We start from the raw sequence: 19,737 nt of genomic DNA, 5'->3' as shown, positions 1-19,737 counted from the left end.
TCGAATGCGGCAAATTTCAAATCTCAATCTCTTGAGAGACATTGAAGACGTACGTGAATTCAAATTCCAATAACTCACAAAACAAACGATATTTAAACCTTAATAAATTTTCAATTTTCTTAATTTCATTTTCATTATAAATTTAAATATAAAAAAGTTGAGCTTATTAATTTAAAAAGATATATTTAAGATCAATACCTTGCCGGTCGGTCGTGCGATGTAAGAAAAATAGTGCGCAACTCGAGATGGTATTGTATTTTTTAAAATCGGTAGCCAACATATAAGCAGAGCGCAATAACCGCACGACACCAAATAAAATTGATTCAATTTTTATTGATTTACAATGTTTATTCTTATAAGACACAACTTATGGTAAAATAGCATGAGAAGCGATAACGAACGATCCGTCCTACGAGTTACGTACACAATCGTTACTATATCCTTATCTCGTTATCGTATTATCAATATTAATCCTTTTTAGCGTATAAACTTTCAGTCGTCAAAAATAATGCATTCGAACGAAATTCACTTCCTTGTGTTCTCTCTACTTACTACGCGCTACTTGGTAATCTTTTTAAATCTGTGTATTGCCAAAAATACGTGTCTCGACGATATCGTCATTCTTTTTGTCCACCCGAGCGATGTGTATCCCTTTATTTCTTACACAGGTTGTAGATTTGTACTGATATCCGTTAGAATATACTACACCGAAGAAGAGACAGAGAAAGAGAGAGGAGAGACGAACATTCAATGGGATCAAAACGGGTCGTGCGTGGTTCTCTTCCGACAATTTCTTTAAACGTCCGGACACGACACGAAACTCCGAAGCTCTCGATCAACGTGCGGGAAGAAGACGTTCTTCAATGGAAGCGGATGAATCGAGAGAAGCCACTTCTTACGAGACATTATAGGGATTTTATTTTGCAGGTGCCTCATTGAGTTCTCTCGACCCGCCTGTTTCCCACGGAGGACAAGCGTGAAATATTGTGGGCAAACTCGACTAAATTCCGATTAAATTAGTCAGCGACTGATCGAACCAGCAAAATCGATTCATTCTCAGCTACACGATTTCATCGCCTCTTATCCTTCGTGCATCACACAAGAAATAATTAACAATCCACATCAACAAAATGATAATGGATGCTGCCTAGTAAGTTAATCACCGATTAATCGAAAGGATCGCTCGAAGGAACGTTTTCAACTGCACAATTCATTTCCGATCTTTTTTCTCCGTATGTCAAACGACAAACACTTAATTTTACAGGCGTAAACAAAGTGGTACCGATGTCGCTCGACAAGTTGATCGGAGTCTGCGACTCGATTCTTGAATTCGTTCGAAGGAGAAACGTATGCGAAAATTCTGCTCCCGCAGAAAAGTTAAGAGTCGACTGGCTAAAAACCATACGAATAGCGAATCAACCTGCAACTTTTCGCACGCGTTTCTCCCTCGAATGTAAGAATTCAAGAATCGAGCCCCTGGTCGAAGTCACCCCAACGCGCAGCGAAACTTTCCGTACGACGGAGACGCAAAATAAAATTTAAAAAAAATGGTGCCGTCGTTTCGTCGAGTTGAAATTGCTCTCTTCGCGTTGCCCGTTCGCCGGCGGGCAACCTCTTCCGGAGATCGCACGAGGGAACTCCGCGCGGAATCTCGCGGTCCCCGCTGCGGCGACGGAGAAGCGCGCGGCGCACTCCCCTCCACCCCGACTGTCGGCTGCACACGCGCGCTCGCGGGAGGACTTTAGAAATTACAAAATTACAAAAACCCGCATCGCGCAGAAAGTCGTGCGGAAGAGATATGGTCTCGGGGCGGGGAACGAGGGGGACGTATTATTATAAATTACACGCATACGTAGAGAAGCAGCCTGATCGGTACGACAGCCATCGTGGAGATCCTTAATTGTCCTTTTCGCGTTACGTTATTGTAACAGTAATCCCTATGTACCTCTGTTAATTGCGCGACTAAATATACCTATTGATTCCTTCCACAGGACGAACGATCGCGACAGCCCCGCGCGAGAGCCTTGTTGCATCCTCGTCTCATCGTCTCGCCGCGCGAAATCTCTTATAGGGACCTTACGCGGTCAATAATACTGCCAATATTGACGCATACCGACAACGTTATTGATCGTGTGTGGTTAACGTTGACGGTGATCCGGATTTCTTGAATTTCGAGCATCAGTTATCGCTCTGGTAGAGACAGTGACGATAACACCTCACCTCTCTCTATCGTTTTCCTTTAATAGCTCTCAATTGCACCCAAAATAAACCGAGATAAAAAAGAAGCTGGATAGACTGACGCGCAGTACTGTCAGTTTTACTGAGATTCAATATTAATGATCGGTGTTATTGACCGTGTAAAGGTCCCTGTTACTCACAAAGAATATAGCGCCGAGCAGAAACGTCTCTCTCGTCGCGGATTTGAAAAACAAAGAACATCTCGATATATTAAATTATATATATGTATATATTAAGAAAATGGTACACATAATTTTCAATTTATAAGCGCTACCTAATCGCCTTAGAAACTACGGGAGGTAAAAGTAATCGCTAAAAAGAATTCTCTCGACTCCTGTGAGTTGCCAGATACGAAAAATGGTTTTGTCCTGCGCGCGTCTAGAAGAAGACAGCAGCAATAAGAATTAACGGCGAACAATCTTGTTTCCTTTGCGCCAACGTAATTTCATTGCGACCTGACTTTACGGAATTAAGTTTACATGAACAATAAATTACAGCAGTCTTGATTATCGTTTTATCGTCAACACTTTGTACGATCTCTTCGAGAATGCGGTTCTTGTTTCGGATCCACACAATTTCTCATCTCTCCCTTTATTCCTTCGCGCGAGTGCTCCCTTCGCACGCGCACGCGTGCGAATGGAGAGAACAAAATTTATAATACATTATTAGTGATTCATCCTGTGAAAGCAACGAACGCGACTGCACGAACGAAAGGTCTCTTCCTGATTCTCTCTCTTCGCGATTCCCGTTTCTCAACTCGGATAATTCCGACGTTCCTCATCGATTGTTACAGACTCCGTGTGTGAGCACGGGTAAAATAGATACGATTCGTTCACGCAATAGCCCGCAAAGTATACATACTTAGTACCTTAACCGCTTATAACATATAAGTACATTGCTTTTTGTTTAAACACCAGAAGTTACACAATATACGAATATATTGATTCTGCTTTTCTACGCTGAGCGCACCCGAAGTCGAGCTGTGTGAGAGAGCAATGCCTATTGTTTCTTTTTTTTATACATTTATACATATACATATATCAAGCTTACAAATATAAGATTTGTTTAAACGCGGTTTGTTTGCGCTGCCTCTGACACTTTTTAGTGGCCTCAAAGCGCTACGCCTAAACATTATACATTGTATCGGAAGACGGCGTTTACCGTAATATTGCAAAAATAGTAAAAAATTTAAAAGGGGACACATTTCTATACGCAATTCCGCACTATCGAGAACTACGGAGAGCGTCGACTCCCGCGAGTATCCGAACAATTTCAAGTTCCCGAAGTTGATAATAAAAAAGTTGAAAATAATTTACATCCTTGCTGTTTCTAATTGCACACGTTTGCTTCCACGATGCAAAGTTTCAGCGAAATGCGGTATTTTCTTCATAGACTGCCTGAGAATGCGGAATTATGCTATAGAAATTAGAAACGTTAACAGATCACATTCACTTCTCGCAGAACGCAACTTTATTACTTTCATAAGTCGAAAATGGCACTGCTTGCACATTGTTCTTTTAATGCAAATTGTTTTTGCCTCGCTTAACGTAAAATCTTATCAAATCAAAGAATATGCGAGACCACTGCGGGCTATGTAGGTGGCCAATTTATGTTCGCTTTCCTCTCGAGGCGAGCGTCCGCGAACTTGCGACTCGTTTCCCTTTTTTTCTTTTCAACTTTTTTAGAAAACATTGACGATCAAATATGAGGATGCAAATGACTGTTGCGCGGTTCTCTCGTTCATTCTATCCTTACAATTACTAAGACACGTACTTTGCAACGTAATAATTTGTTAAAATACATACTTTGTTTCCCTAGCAAGTAAATGTAGCGCGAGTATTCACCAGTGTAAGCGTTACTTTATGCAATTCAGAATTACAAAGAGGGCGAAAAATAGTTTTTAAGTTAAACTAAAAAAAATCTACTGTTAATTAATCAAAAAATGCACTAAATTAAAATTCACTGAAAAATAATCATAGAGAATTTGTCATCATCATCATCATTGTATAATTATTTAGTGGCAGAAGTTATGAGTCTAAGGGAGAAACATTGATAAGTGGCATACCGAGTGATTTGGTCTAACTGTAAGTGTGATCATAGTCGTACAGCCATTTGTTACCTCGCATTTTTCTAAACACAAGCCTGAATTCAGATCACTTAAGTTTTGCGTCAACTGTCACTGCACTTCGTTAAATCAATTATAATTAAGAACAATGTAATATTCTAATATCGTGATGCTGCAATGTTCCATAATAGACTAAGCGACCATTTTGTTGAAATAGACGGAGAATCGATTTGTAAATCTAGGCAATTTTGAGATATCTCAGATTCTGTAACATAAATATTTCAAGGATTATAAACCATATACAACGACCATAATAATGCGAGTCGCAGTGGATCACATTCTTACTGATAACACGTCGGTTCTTTTTTTTGCGGAACAACAAGAAATGTCCGAAAAAGTCTTGGCGGACATTGAGCAAACGTCTTTTTTCTTTTTTGCAAACAAGAACACACATCTCGCTAGACGAGTGAATGAAAATAATTTTCGCGACACCTAAGATCAAGAATCAGCCATGCCACTATCAAAATAACAAATGCAGTTATATCAAAATTACGAGTGATTAAGGACGACACAGGTCTATAGCAAGTACCTTTAGTTATAAATCGTGATATAAATGTTCAGCAAATTTTCCTTTATAGATATTACAATTTTTATACGCAATTATCATACAATATTCTAGTGATTATGTGTATGCCTTTTTTTCTCGTCTGAACCGTGCTGATAATTCCTCCCCGATGTTATCGAAATTCCCCGCCCGCCCGTCTCGCGCGAATTACGCAAAGTGCGACGGGCGTGTCTCGTAATATTTTCAACTAGTGCACAAACAAAACGCAATTACAATGTGGCCCGACCCCGTTTACAACGCAGAGGAAGAGTCATTCGCACAGGACAGAGCGTATAACGTTTGTAATTGGTATTATTATAACTTGTCAAAAATATAGTGTTCAATTTTAATTTGCCCTATTGTTGGTTTTCTTTGTGCAATCGAAGTAAACGCGTTGAATGCGTCCCAAATTCAGATGCCACGTTTGTAAGCATTTCAGTAGAATTTTGAGATTTAATTTAAGAAAAGAAAATATATGTCGGGCACGTTGCCTCAAGTATTGGCGATACTTGACACAAACTTGAAATTTTGCTGCTTGATATATACTATTTTGTTTATCGATATAACGTTTCTTTATCTCCACGATAGTGCGACTCAATTGTTATTAAACTGATCTAATCGAACGTTTCATTTGTAAATACGATAATGATCGAGCGTATGTAACGACGGTACGTCATCAAAATGCTCCAAAATACGCAAGATAATTGATGAAACCAACAACGGGGACAAGTAGTATATAAATATTCAACTGTATGTTTTCTTTGTTACACGATAATATTAGCTAATCATCCACTTTGTTACTCTCCTATTACTCTATTTTGTAGCTAAATTTGTTGCTTTCACAATAATTTATATTCTTAATATATTTTATATTTTTAATTGTGTTATTTAATTGTTATAGAAGTAAAATAGTATAATATATTGTAATTGTTTGTAATATTCATATAACCCTATTATTCAGGAATATCATTTCTAAACGTTCCGTTAAACGTAACGCGATCGTAACTTTCCTCCGATTATTCAAAAACTGAAAAAGATTCTCTCGCATTTTTCCGTATACAAAGAACTGTTGACTCGGATATGATCCCATTATTTGTAACATTGTTGCCTTAGATACAAATACTGTGGAAGGAAGTTCGATCGCGGAATATTATTGAACAAAAATATCGCATTCTTTATAAGTACCCTTCTCTTTTTCTTTTAACCATTTCAACAATTTGGAAAACTAACGATTTGACAAACGCGATCATTTGTTTTGTCAATTATTGTAAAGTTCGTAGAGCTCAATATCGATTGGGAATTTACCTTGTCTATCACAATAATGCACTAGCCATATAAAAATTGAGTCATCGAAAATAGTGCACTAATTGCTTGGCATTTTATCTATTACTTTAAATAGATAGGTCTAAATATTACATTTATACACATGCGTAATAGTGGCAAAATAGTGCCAAAATATTTTTCAAGTGGACACGTGAAAAATACGAAGAAACAAATATCTCGATAGTGTAACATTCCCGTACTTATAAAGAATGCATTCGGATAAACGCAAGAAAAAAAATGCATTATTATAATGTTTCTCTCTTAAATCCTAAATAGTTCTTTGAAAATGGTGTTATGGTATATGCGGCCTCTAAGAAAATTAAAATATGCCGTCTACTTATCAGGTGAGATCTCTCGTGAGACCACGTAACGTTATATCGACCGGAAGAGTCAGAAAGAAGAAATGAAAAAGGAGGAAACTTGGATATTACCTAGATGTTAAAAATGTCATTAATCAAAAGAGAAATGGACCGTCTATCTTCCTAAAATTGCTTCTTATATCCTCAATCTAGTTAAGAATGTAAAGCACATCAAAGAAAAGTTTATTTCAATAATTCTTATGTATCCCTACGTTATATACTCTATTGTAGCATAATTTTTAAAAAACAGTAATCTTTAGACCATATATACCATAATAGAGAAAATTGTAATTTTCAATTTAAATAACATCTATTATATTTTAATATTAATAATCTGCAATAAAAAACTGACGTAATAAAAACATTCATTTATTTTTTGGCCTCACTTTTTTTGACACTAAACTATGAAGGTAATTGAAAAGAGGGAGAAAAATTAATGAAAAAGCAAAAAAAAGAAGAGAAAAAACCAGTAACAGCGCTGTTGCGATTATTAGAGAATTTCACAATTAAGTAAATGTCTGCTACAATACCCCTTTGTGTTACAGATGATTAAAAAAGTTGTCAATTATATATCTCTCTCTCGGAAGATTAATCCTGTGTAAACTAGTAAACGTCTCACAAGTCGTGTAAAAGTGTCGTTAGATGTTTTGTGCGGGGTATTAAACTTGAGTTCAATAATTTCATAATTCTCGAAATGTAATAATATGTGTGTATATTAAATAAAAGAAGTCTTTAAAATTGGTTATTGTAACATTTCATGTCTATACGAGGAAAAAATTTGATAATGCTGTCCTATCTATCCTATAATCGTTTATATCTTAGGCAATATATATATATTTCTCATCATGAGTGTATAGTCATTTTTTTTATCATAGAGTTTAACAACTACATCTTCAAAATGAATATACGCATAGAGCCGGGTACATAGACGTACTTCACACGTCCTAATTCGCATACTTCTAGCATGCCACTGAACTGTAACACGTATGTCACGTTTGACTTGTGTATGCATTATATTTTTATATATAATATATATATTCATGAGTTATTTTTTTTTGATTAAATTGAAAAATCCTAAGTATCTCTAACATCCTTACATCTACAATTGTAAAAGCCTACAACACGAAATGAGGGTAATTGGTTCAGTAATCTAATTGAATAATTGATTGAAGATTAACTTCTTCGTTACTATCACACGCTATTTAATTTAAATGTTCTCTAATAACTCCATCGCAAATACTAGTACACAATTAAGCATATGTAAGACCTAAAAGTGGATTGTGTTACAGAAAGTACGAAACATGCAAAAGCCACGTTACGGACCGAAAGAAAGCAGGCGTATTTTATGTAAGACTGTTAAAAATATTAATCATTGTAAACTTCGATGTGCCCGAAGTGTTAAAGTTTTTCAACAAACTGTCCTCGTGAATGTACCTAATGAATGTAACAAAAGACAGAACAAATTGAAAAAGAAAAAAAAGAAATAAGCGGCAGCAACACCGACAAATAGAAAAGAATCGAGAAACAAATGATATACTCGTATATGTATGTAATACCTTTTATATAATAAAATTGTTTTAGCGCTATCTATTTCGGTTGTTTTGTAAACTCCTATACTCTTTATAACTATATGAGAAATCTTTGTTATTAGATATATAAAAACCTAGAAATTATATAATATATATTTATATACCTCTTATATAATATTTATATCTTCAATATTAGGTTTTCAACGAAAAATATAAAATTTGTTAATACTTATATTATTACATTCAGTACGAATCAATTGGAAAATCCTATTAAATATATAGATTTAAATATAATAGAAATATCATTTTTTCTGTGACATACGTTTCACAGCTCAACCATCGAGAAAAAATCCTCCCATTTTTTTTAATGCAAGTGGGAGGAGACTTTTGTTGCGTTTATTAATATTATTAATTTTTTTCTTTAAACAATTATATAGTTTTCGAGGTCCCGAAACTTTGTCCACAACTGCGATTATATTGTTCTCGCGCTAAATGTTCTGTAACCCGCATATATTTGCGTTGTAAACGCTGAATGTGTATAGTTAACACCCTGCTAGATATTTATTTTGAATTATGTATAAAATAAAACATCTTTGTTTCTTCTTTAGGATCGATAACGCTTATGTTTGAGCGTTACATTTAAAAAATGTGATATTTACTGAATATATATACATGAATATGTATATATATGTATTTATACATATCGAGAGAAATGTCAATATAATTTAAGATTACACCAATAAAGATTCTATCATATTCGCGTACTCACTTTGGCGATAAATCAATCGTACTCTTAAAGTCAATTAGATTCTTGCGGGTACATGCTTGCCGCGATAAGAAACGTGTTTTCAGTTTTCACTGTACCAGAGTAAAAATACGAGTCCTTGCAAAATTGTGATACTACTCACATGATATTCTTTCAGAGTCTGCGGCTGCCATCGCCTCTTCGTTCTGTGTTTTTTTTTTTAAACAGAGAAGCGAAAATTGCAATAACAACAAGATTTTAAGGAAAGGTTCAGGTCTAACTTGTTGAGACAACTGGCGTCTGACAGTACGGGCACTCGCGCTGATTCGGAGCGCACGTCGAACAGACCACGTAATGATTGCAGGATAGAGTAACCGTACGATTCTGCTCTTCACAAACCATGCACTTTGTTGCTGTTTCTCTGTACAGCACCTGGTAATACAGCAATGTCAATAAACAACACGGCAATAGGGACGTATTGTATTATTTCTTTTCTAGCCATATGGACTCGTTTGGGAGCCACCGATTATTTATGATAAAAGCCTTTACCTTCTCCACCTCCTCGAGATCCGAGCGCAATTGCGATTGAATTGATTTCAAGGTGGCTATCGAGAGTGTTCTGAGCTCGCTTATTTTCCTCAATGTATGAAGATACGGACCGCCATTGGACGCCTTGTTCTCAACCCTGAGCGCTTTCAGAGCCTGCAAAAAATTCATTCTCTGGAGCACGGCAAATTGGGATTTCGATATCGAGAGATAAGCGCGCGCTAAGTTAGGCGAGATATTCACCTCGTCCCTTTGCTGTTCGGCGATGGTCGCTTTCCTCTTCGCCTCCTCGCTTTCCAATTGCCACGCCGCGCAAGCCGCGCGCGCTTGATTAATACGCTCGTCCCATGTCGCCAATTGAGCACGGCTCGAGGACAATTCGTCTCTGAGCCTTTGTACCTGCAACGCGTGTTACATATATGCGACCGTTACTATTGCGAGACTAGTCTATCGAAAATATATCCGAGAGAAACTCTTAAAAACCGTGCAATTCTAACCTCGGACAACGATCCTGTGTTATTTGGACTAATGGAAAATGCATTGACCAATGGAGATGCCGGTAGAGTGGGTTGCGTACGCGACGGTGACATTCCTTGGCTCGCGAAATCGAATAAACTACTATTGAATCCACTAAGCTTAGAAGCCGAGCTGCTAAGTTGCGAAATGTGATTGCTAAATGGATCCGATATCTGATTCATAAATGGCAATGTCTGAAAGTAATCCGAAGAATCAAATTAGTAAAACAATCCATTTCTGACGATACTGCCGGTTGGAAAGAGAGAGAGTCCAACTTACGGATTCCATGGAGTCTTGATGGGAGAATCTCGACCCGGTGAGAAAACCAGTCTGTAATTGCTGAAGTGGGCTCGACGTTGATGGCGAGAAATTGGTAAGAACTGAACGTTCAGCCATGCCCGGTATATTGACCGGGGCCGAGCTACCGAGTAGACCGGAGCTAGCTAGGCCTGCCGATATCGAATTGCCAATTGGTGAATTTGTATCCCTATGAATTGAGTCGACTAAATTTAACGGGTCGTCTAAATGGAGCTCGTCTAATGCATTCCCTGAAAGAGATGGAACGTCCGCGTCAAGACACTGCACAAATTGCGTAAACGTAAACAAATATGGCATATGACATTACTGCCTGCACTTACCTACTACAGATTCCACAGTGTCGTTTGAGTAGAACGAATTTGAAAGTGGTGAAACAGTTGCTAACGAGTGACTGCCTAATGTCCCGTTCAAATTGTACGCAATGTAGAGGCTCTGTTTCTGCTGGGCCTTTTCAGCTTTAGTCAACAACGGATCGCTGTCGATGGCGATCATTTGCTTCCGAATTTCATTCTGTCGAAATCAACATCAATATATAAGAGTGAGCCTAAATTATACGATTCTAAATTATATATCGATACTCCGTGGAGTGAATCTAGAATCCAGAACAAGAGCAAAGTACAATGTAAACGATTATTTTATATCTATACATTATACTTTGTGGTAATTGAATTGGATCTACGCTCATTCCAAAACGTCCCTTTTCTCTCGGACTCTAAATTCATTCCCCGAAGGTACGCGCCATATCATAAGGCTGGAATACTACAGCGTGTTTACATCGAGAGAACTTACAACTTGTATGAGGGAATTGGGGTAAAGCATGTTCGTAAGTTTCTGCTGTGCGGCCGCATTTATGCCGGAATTGGTATTATTGGAATTGTGCAGTTGAGCGCCTGGCGCCTTGCTGTGCGAGCTGTTGCTACCCAAACTGCTCGTGCTGGCGGATTCCGAGACCTCGCCGCTTCCATTCTGCAAGTCGATCAAGCGCTAGATTTTCAACATGGAAGAAAAACATTCCGTCTTCAAATCTCTGATGAGCAACGTAAATTCTATCGATTTAACGCTATTTTATTCCAACTTGTATCTTCCCCCCCCCCCCTCTGGAAGCTGACCGCGTTATATGTATAGATCGAGACTCACACTGCTGTCACTGAGTGGCTTGTCCTTGTCGTGCGAGCGCTTGTCGGGTGGAAGTGCGTTGCTGAGTATGTCCGCCAGATTCGCTCCGCAATCTATAGGTACCGCCATATCCCTCGCCAGGCTCATTTCTTCTGTTGGCAACACTGCTTCCATCAACACACCATACCAACGTCCCAATATATCAATTTTGAGAAACAATTTTGACGGCTAGGATTTAGCATTTATCAAGCCGGGCTCTCTACGTGTATCCCAAATTTCGCGAAAGAGACTCGACCTACGTCGCGGACGAACGCGAGCGTTCGAAAGGCAACCGGGTGTGAAACTCTACGTATCTCTCGCCGTTACATGCACAACGTGTCAACTAAACCCACAAAGTATATAATAAGACTGTTTTACGTACGATTGATGAGTGTACACTCACGGTCAACATGCGCGAAGGCGCAGAAGACGCCGCGCGGGCAGTAGCCAGCCTGCTGCACGTCGTTGCACTTGGTGGACTTGTAGATCTCCGGATGGAACTGCTGTTCCGTACGAGTATGACAATACGTGCACGCGTCCCCCTGCTCGCAGTTGCCCGGCTCGCCCCATTCCTCACCGTGCTTCACGTTCGGACACGGCGTCGAACTGCAATGGACGTTAAACGTTCGAAAATTACTCCTGCCAGCGCAAACCGGCCGCACTTGGTAGCAGTGAACTCTAGTTACACTGGAAGACCCGCCCCGTCCTCTCGAAGAAGCTGGACAGGGTGAAACAAATGGTTTCCATTCTATCTTGTTCCAGCAATTCCGATTGGTCAACGATGTTTCTATCTCGCGGTATCCAACTCTCGAAAACGCTTCAAGTAAAAATACTACCGTAGAGTGAAACATTCACTCCAGAAACCTTTGGGGAGAAGGTAATGCTAGAGACGGAACGGGAACCATTTGTATATCTCACTCCATCCATCTTCAAGAGAGCAGCAGGGTCTCCCGGTGTAGCATAGTGGGCTGCTCCGAGGCGATGCTTACCGATACTTGTACTTGCGCGGGCTGCGCCGCTTGTCCTTGCTGTTGTGATACTGCGGACAGGCGTAGCCCTGTCGGCAGAGTCGCGGCGGTCTCTTGCATGGTTCGGTCTTGTAGTTGCTCAGCACGTAGTTAGTGTCCTGCCACTTCGGGTCCTCATTCATCAGGTTGCGCTCCTTGTCGAGTATGTTAGGCCCGTTCGACGAGGAGTTTGGGTCCGAGTCCGGGTTCTCCAGCGCCTGGATCTCCTTGATGTCGTACACGGGCGGGCGCAGGTCGTGATTGCCGTGCGCGAAGGCGCAATGCGGGCCATTCTTCACGCAAAAGCCACGGGTGTCGGTGTCGTGCACGCACATGCACGTCTTGTAATAGCGCAGGTGATAGCGCCTCTCCGTGTCGCCCGCGGTACGATGCAGGAACGGACACCTGTTCGACAAGATAACGTTTCACGGCCTCGATCGAGCTGGCAAAACGCACGACGCTTCCCGTTGCGTTCTTCCTCCTCTTTTTTTTTGTCTCCCCATCGTCAACAACCCTTGTGCATTCCTCAGGCGATACCGACTTTGAAACGCGCGCCCCAGACTTCCATTACGCATTCCGTTTTCTCCCGTTCCTTATCGCTTCAGCGATAAACAAATACCATTGCTTTCATACTTTTCATCGCACTCGATTTGTATTATCTACTTGCGGGTTTTTTTTTACACAAGAATTGTTTTTATTAATAAATGCAATAAATAGGGATCCTAAAGTCATCTGTTTTACCGACACATTCGAATATAGTTTTTGCGCAGGTAAATCTTTTTATTAGCTTTTATGCACAAAACAATGCCGGGACAAGTTGCGGACCGTGTAGTAGAACATTTTCATATTTAAAACTCTCAGGTCAGAAGTCTAATGAAAAAGACATTGGTATTTGAAATTCAAAATTTTTCAATCGTGAGCAATTTGAAGTTGGCTTTATAAAATTACAAGATTCTTCCACGCGATTATAGTACGCATGAAAACAAAGCGGGGGGTTCACGACTTTATATGTATAAAGGACAAAGAGAAATGAAAAATATCGCTTTATAAGTAATTGTGGTTAGGTGACAGCTTCACATGCTGATATTTTTAATTGCTCTTCATTCTTTATGTAAAGTCATAGAAACCCCCACTTTGTTTTTATGCGTACTATAATCGCGTGGAAGAATCTTGTAATTTTATAAAGCCAACTTCAAATTGCTCACAATTCAAAAATTTTGAATTTCAAATACCAATGTCTTTTTCATTAGACTTCTGGCCTGAGAGTTTTAAATATGAAAATGTTCTACTACGCGGTCCGCAACTTGTCCTGGCATTGTTTTGTGCATAAAAGCTAATAAAAAGATTTACCGGCGCGAAAACTATATTCGAGTGTGTTGGTAAAACAGATGACCTTAGGATTCCCTTTAATTTCTGAATTGAAAGACGGAAACAGTACGGCTAAAAATAATTTAAAAATATATTAACGATTGCGCCGACATTCAGAGATGTGTTATTTGCTGTTACATAATTTCACGTTCCAAACAAACGAGTGACGCACTAGTTTCCACGATGTCGCATAGTAGTATTTCACGGTTAAATCGAGATACGTTTAGTTGAGTGGCGGGCAAAACTTTGGTGACTCGATTACGACGCACCTAACGCGCGAATAAGGTTTGGATACATAGTGATTCTTTGTTGTGCCATCGTGCCAAGTACGCGAGGGAAGATCGATAAGAGTGGGCTTCCTTTGTTCGGCAACTCATAACACTGCGAATTTCGGGGAAGAAATTCACGACGTGCCGGGCGATCGCACGATGAAAATCACTTTGCGCCGAGCGTAATAAAAATTTATGGCCGCAAAAATAAATTTAAAGGGTGACGGTAAAAGCTATCGTTTAAACCCGGCGCGATGCTATTTCCTGCGTAAAATTGAACTGTCTTTTTACGGAAAAAAGGGCGGCACGAATTAGACGCAATTTTTCCGCGGTATTCTTGCAAAATTGTTACTGCGATCTGCCAAAAAGGAGAAGAAAGAAAAACGAAAAATGTCCGAAGAAATCAATTGTAAAAATAACGTTGCAAGTTCGTTCGATTTCAGTAAACGAGAATGGAGCCATTCGGTTTCTTCCAATTTAAAAAGTGATTTGTAACTTATCGAATGCCGCGATTACGAAAAACCCACCTGTTTATGCAAATCGAATGCGCATTTCGGCGAACGCGTACGTGCGTGCATGCGTATTTATGTTACCGTCATGGAAACGAAGTTGCAAAACGTTAGAGGGAGGCGCCGTTAAACGCGGTATGTTAATTCATGCGGAAAGTGCGGAGTTAACTATGTGATATTACAATGTCATTGCTTCCGGCAACTATGAATAATTAAACGCCGCGCGATGTTCTAAAAACGAGAATTTCTATCTGGAGTGGTGCGGGACGCTATCTGCAGTTCTTCTTTTAAATTATATCCCACGATATATTTAGATTATATGCCGAAAGAAAGCGGCAATTTTCTAATTTGTCGCAATGAATTTCCAATTTATGGAAAAGCAAAGACGAATAACGTAAAGAATTATTTAACGCCAGTAATTGATTAAGCAATGCAGAAAATCGCATGACGACCAGCGGCTGGCGAATTCTAATTGAAGCAATTCATTGCGAAAAATATTACCTCAGCCAGGGTTTGAACCTGGACCTTCTTTACACTCCAGGCGGGCGCCTCACCAATTCGGCCACTGAGGCATGTGGTAATACTAGTTGCAATATAAACAATAAAAACAACAAAGCCTGGTTTAACAAAATAAAAACAATACAGCCCGGTTTTTTCCAACGTCGTTACTTCTACCGTTTGCAAACCGAGAAGCCTGGTCCGCAATGCGCCGTCTGCGTCTAGGAACGTTCTATTTTACAGCCGGCAAGTAAATTTAAAAAGTTGGCGCAAGTTGACAAATTGCACATTGTACACTGTACAATCGTGCACTGTCTATACATTTTTTAAGCGTATTGATTTCATCGAGGGGAAAACCGCTGGCCAAAATCTTGTATGTACACCAATGCCCACTAATGCCCAGTGGGCATTGCTTTATCTTGTTGTCTTATTTTATCTCATTTATCTCGTTTTATCTTATTTTATCTTTACAATGCCCCAAAAAATGCCTAGTGATGCCTACACAGTTAAAAAATTTGTGTTTCCTTGTTAAAAAATAGGCAGTTAAAATTTTGTGTTAAATACTTAACACATTCATGTGTTAATTTAACATATTGCTCTTGTGTTGATTGACCTCAGATGTAAAATTATTAAAATACTTGAAAAGAAATTAAAACAACACAATGTATACTTATGTTTTAATCTTACACAATACATATGTTCTATATTATTAGCAACAAGATTTATCTGTTAAAATTTACGGAGTAAAATGTTGATTTTATTCTACATGACATAAGTGAGTGATTTCGAACCGTCATTTGGACTTGTTGCATCTGTAAAATGTAAAAATTACATTTTTAAAAATTCATTTTGTCATTAAAAGTATGTCAATTTTGCATAAAATTTATTTCAAATTACTTCGAGATTTGCATTTATTTTGTGTTAAAATATTAACAGAGTATCAGTGTGATTATTTAACATATCCATATTATGTTAACACAAAAATTTGCGCGAACCGTTCGAGACATGTGATATCTGTTGAATTTAACACACTTTTCAACTGTGTAGCAATGCCCTCGGTCCCTCTCGGGTTTCATAGTATAAAATAGAACGTTTCAAGGAAACACAAAAGTCAACTCGTGAAAACAACCCAGGTCCTGGATCAACCGAGAGCGCCGAATCGCGCCTCCTCCCAAGAATCGTCGTCGCGGGGGATCATCGGGCGGGAATCGCAATCGGAAGCGTGGTATCGTTAAGCTAAAAACATCTCTGTGTCACGCCGCGTGTCTCTCGCCGGAGCAGATGCCACATGTTACGTGCGCGTTACGAGTCAACGACCAACAAAGCGAGGAGCACGCGTCTGCGTTTCTTCTCTCCGGTCTGTTTCCCTCTCTCTCTCTCTCGCATCCAGCTTCCGACTGCCGATCTCTCGCGAATGCCCATTTCCACCGATGCAGATTAACTTAAACCCGGTTTAACTAAGTCACTATCTGTTTCCAATTCCTGAAACTGGAGAAGTTGTGCCGAGATCAAGGTTACGGTCTGCATCGGTAGAAACGGGCACGAGCCGCTTCCACGAGGAGGAGGAACGTCCCTCCGAGAGAACCGGAAGTCTCGCGTACAATCCCGCGGTGAGGATCCTCCCCGCGAGGTCCTGCGGCGAGAGAAAGGCGCGACCGCGTCTGCAACACCTGAGGCCCGGTTTCACCAAACGTCGCTCAACGTCGATCTTAATTTAATTCATCTCTGACTCTTTCCAAAGTAACTAAGCTTAGTTCCTCTCGCACTTTGTCTCTTTCCAACCGTTACCTTAGAACGAGACAAAGATGAGTAAAATTGAGATCAACGTTAATTTTTAATTGGTTGGAAAGTCGGACGGTTGGAAAGAGACAAAGGACGAAACAAACTGGGCTTAGTTTCTTTCCTTCCTTTGTTTCTTTCCAACGGTTACCTCGGAACGAGACAAAGATGAATTAGATTAATATCAACGTTAATTTTTAATTGGTTGGAAAGTTGGACGGTTGGAAACAGGCAGAGGACGAAATAAACCAGGCTTCGTTTGTTTCGTTCTTTGTCTCCTTCCAACCGTTTACTTCAGAAAGAGACAAAGACGAGTTGGACTAAGATCAGCGTTAATTTTGATTCGGTTGGAAAGAGACGAGGATGAATTGAATCAAGACCAACGTTAAGGGACGTTCGGCGAAACCGGGCCTTTAGGCCGAGGGGTTCCCGCGCGCGCGCTACAGAATACACCTCAATTCGTGTATACGACGTAGCACGCGGCCACTGGTCGATGGGGAGGAGGCGGGCACGCGGACGCCCAAGAGAAGAAAAACGCGATACGCAATTCCACGGCGACGGCGACGACGACGACGCGCGCGCGGCGTATCTTTCTCTTCCTTCCCTCGCTCTCCTTTCCTGGATCCCGAGAGCAACAATTGTCTACCTCTCTCTCTCTCTCTCGCCGCGGGAACCGCGCGTCCGAACGCGACGACGGAACGTAAACACGTACGTGCGCGCGCGAGGGACACGTACGCGGCACGATGGCAACGCTACGTGTACATATACGTCGCGTTGCGTTATATATATATGCGTATGTACACGTATATATACACGCGTATGTACCGCGAGCATCCTTATCGATACGAGCCTGCTGCGCGGCGATAGCGCGATACGAGAGAAGCGGTCTCGTCGTCCTCGCCGAGCACAAGGGCGAAACGTCGTCGCGAATGCCGTAACCGCTCTGCCATGATACCCGCGCGCACGCACACACACGCGCGCGCGCGCGCGAGCGCACACATCAGTTTTCTCACGTACGCGCGCACCAACGAAGAGGAAGAAGCCGAAAAGGAAGAGGAGCGCAGGCCGCGTATCACGTAACTGCGTTCGCGGCGCGCAATAGCAGAAGGGCAGAAAGGAGAGAAGAAAACTTACTCGTCCCCGTCCGGGCAAATGCCAGAGGTCTCGTCGTACTTGGTGCAATAATTGTCGGCGCTGTAGTTGAAGGTGCGGTCCCTCTTCCTCACCGGCCTGCGCCTCCGCTGGTTCATGAAGTGCCAGTTGAAGCACGTGAACGGCCTGTGCTGCGTGCATTTGCGCTGTATGAAGAGGGGACACTGGTCTACGCGGAACTCCTTCAAGTATCTGGAATGCGAATCCACCGTGCTAGACATTACTTATCGCCCGTGGGCCGTCCGCGCGCGCCGAGTCTCCACGCCGCGTCTCTATATCTCTCTCTCTCGCGCCCATACGTGTATTTTTGCGGATCGTAGGACGCGCGCGTCGCGTATAGGCCGCGTTCGTTGCTCGCGGCTCTCCCGTTCTTCCCTCTCCGTCGTTCGTCGGTCGGCCGCTCGCTCGCTCGCTCACTCTCCCTCTCGCTCTCACGTTCGCACGTCCCTATCTCGCTCTCCGTCCCACTCTCGCTCCCTCTCTAGCCGCACCGTTACCTTCTACTTTTATTCCCTCTCACTCTTTCTCGCCCGCTATCTCCCTCCCACCCGCGCCCTCTCTTTCTGACAATATGTTGTATTAATTTCGCTCGCACTGCACTTTCGGGACGTGTGGCTCTGGCCCGCGCACTCTCCGGCGCACAAACGGCCAACTCGCCACACGTCTCCGTCCCTCGCTCGGCCGCCCTTCTCTCACTCCCCCCGCGCGCGCTCGCGATACTTTTTCTCGCGGGCTATCGGCGGCGGACCAGATATACCCGTGCGCGGCAACGCGCGCCGCGGGCGCCTTATCGCGCGGCGATCCCACGGCTCGGGGCGCGCGGGCCGCGGCGCGGCCCGGCCCGGCCGGCCCGCTACTTACGTGTAATGGTTCGCCTTCTCCGCCTGAGCTGTCAACAAAGGTTTCGAGTCGGACTTCATCTTGGATACAACAACGCGGGCCACCGACCAACCGCGCTCGCGCACGGACACACGCACTAACACGTACGGCGTACGCCACCGAGCAACACGGCGCACCGTCCCGATCGCAGTCGTAGTCGCCGCTACCGCTACCGCTACCGCCACCGCCGCCGCCGCCACCGTCGTCGTCGTCACCGCCACGACCGCCGCTATCTATCGCCGCCACCGTCACCACCGTTCACCGTTCACCGTCGCCACCGTCGTCGTCCTCGTCGCCGCCGTCGTCGTCCTCGCCGCTCGCGTTCGCGTTCGTGCCTCGCTCGGCCCCCTCGGCTCCCGTCCACCTCGCCCGCCCTGGCCCCCCCCCCTTCCCCGCGGCCGCCCGCCCGCCCCGACAAGCGCCAATCCCATTGGGCGAGGAGCCGCACGGACCGCGCAGCGCGCGACGCGCAATACGCGCTTATACGCGCCTCCGCGGGCCAATCGCCGCGCCCCTCCCCACCCCGCGCCCCGGTCACGTGACGAGCGGCTTTCAAGGTCATTGATGTTTTGGTTCGTCGCGAGTAAACAGGCATAAACAGGCGTCCGACCGATCCGATCCATCGGCGACGCGAGACTCCGAGCAACCCGTCGCTCCTGAGAAAAATCCGCCTCCTCCGTCCGGATGCAGCCCGTTCTCGCCGAGAGGGCGAGGGGGAGCCCGAGGTCGCGACGTACCGGAAGAGGCCACGTTTCGACGGAGACGACGGTCTTCCTCGCGCGCCTAGTTCACTCCTTTCGAGTCGCTTGCCGACGTGTCGACGGGAAACCGAGGCCTCGCTTCCGCTTCCTCGTCGCCCGGCTGTTCCCGTAGACGCT

The 19,737-nt window shown here is 42.7% G+C and overlaps 1 protein-coding gene across 9 annotated transcripts; it reads right to left on the bottom strand.

Annotated features, from left to right (window-relative positions):
- Positions 1-313: 313 nt before the first annotated feature.
- Positions 314-19,077, bottom strand: LOC105566809 (RING finger protein unkempt homolog). 9 transcript variants are annotated; one of them, XM_012021110.1, is made up of 13 exons: positions 18,842-19,077; positions 17,963-18,172; positions 12,388-12,810; positions 11,781-12,004; positions 11,381-11,523; positions 11,033-11,227; positions 10,564-10,753; positions 10,205-10,473; positions 9,907-10,119; positions 9,653-9,808; positions 9,413-9,583; positions 9,027-9,295; positions 314-4,568 (listed from the first exon to the last, which is right to left on the bottom strand). In XM_012021110.1, the coding sequence occupies exons 1-12, from the start codon at positions 18,898-18,900 to the stop codon at positions 9,140-9,142; spliced, it is 2,409 nt and encodes an 802-aa protein (XP_011876500.1). In that variant the 5' UTR covers positions 18,901-19,077; the 3' UTR covers positions 314-4,568; positions 9,027-9,139. The 9 variants fall into 9 exon arrangements, with proteins under 9 accessions (XP_011876500.1, XP_011876504.1, XP_011876502.1 ...); XM_012021114.1 differs by having other exon boundaries at positions 9,413-9,565; XM_012021112.1 differs by having other exon boundaries at positions 11,033-11,209.
- Positions 19,078-19,737: the final 660 nt, after the last annotated feature.

The sequence above is a fragment of the Vollenhovia emeryi genome, unplaced genomic scaffold (genome assembly GCF_000949405.1).
Source record: "Vollenhovia emeryi isolate VEMERY1.0 unplaced genomic scaffold, V.emery_V1.0 DF939142.1, whole genome shotgun sequence".
In the NCBI taxonomy this organism is placed as follows: domain Eukaryota; kingdom Metazoa; phylum Arthropoda; class Insecta; order Hymenoptera; family Formicidae; genus Vollenhovia; species Vollenhovia emeryi.
The sequence above is the reverse complement of the archived record's forward strand: the minus strand, read 5'-3'. Positions and strand labels throughout refer to the sequence as shown.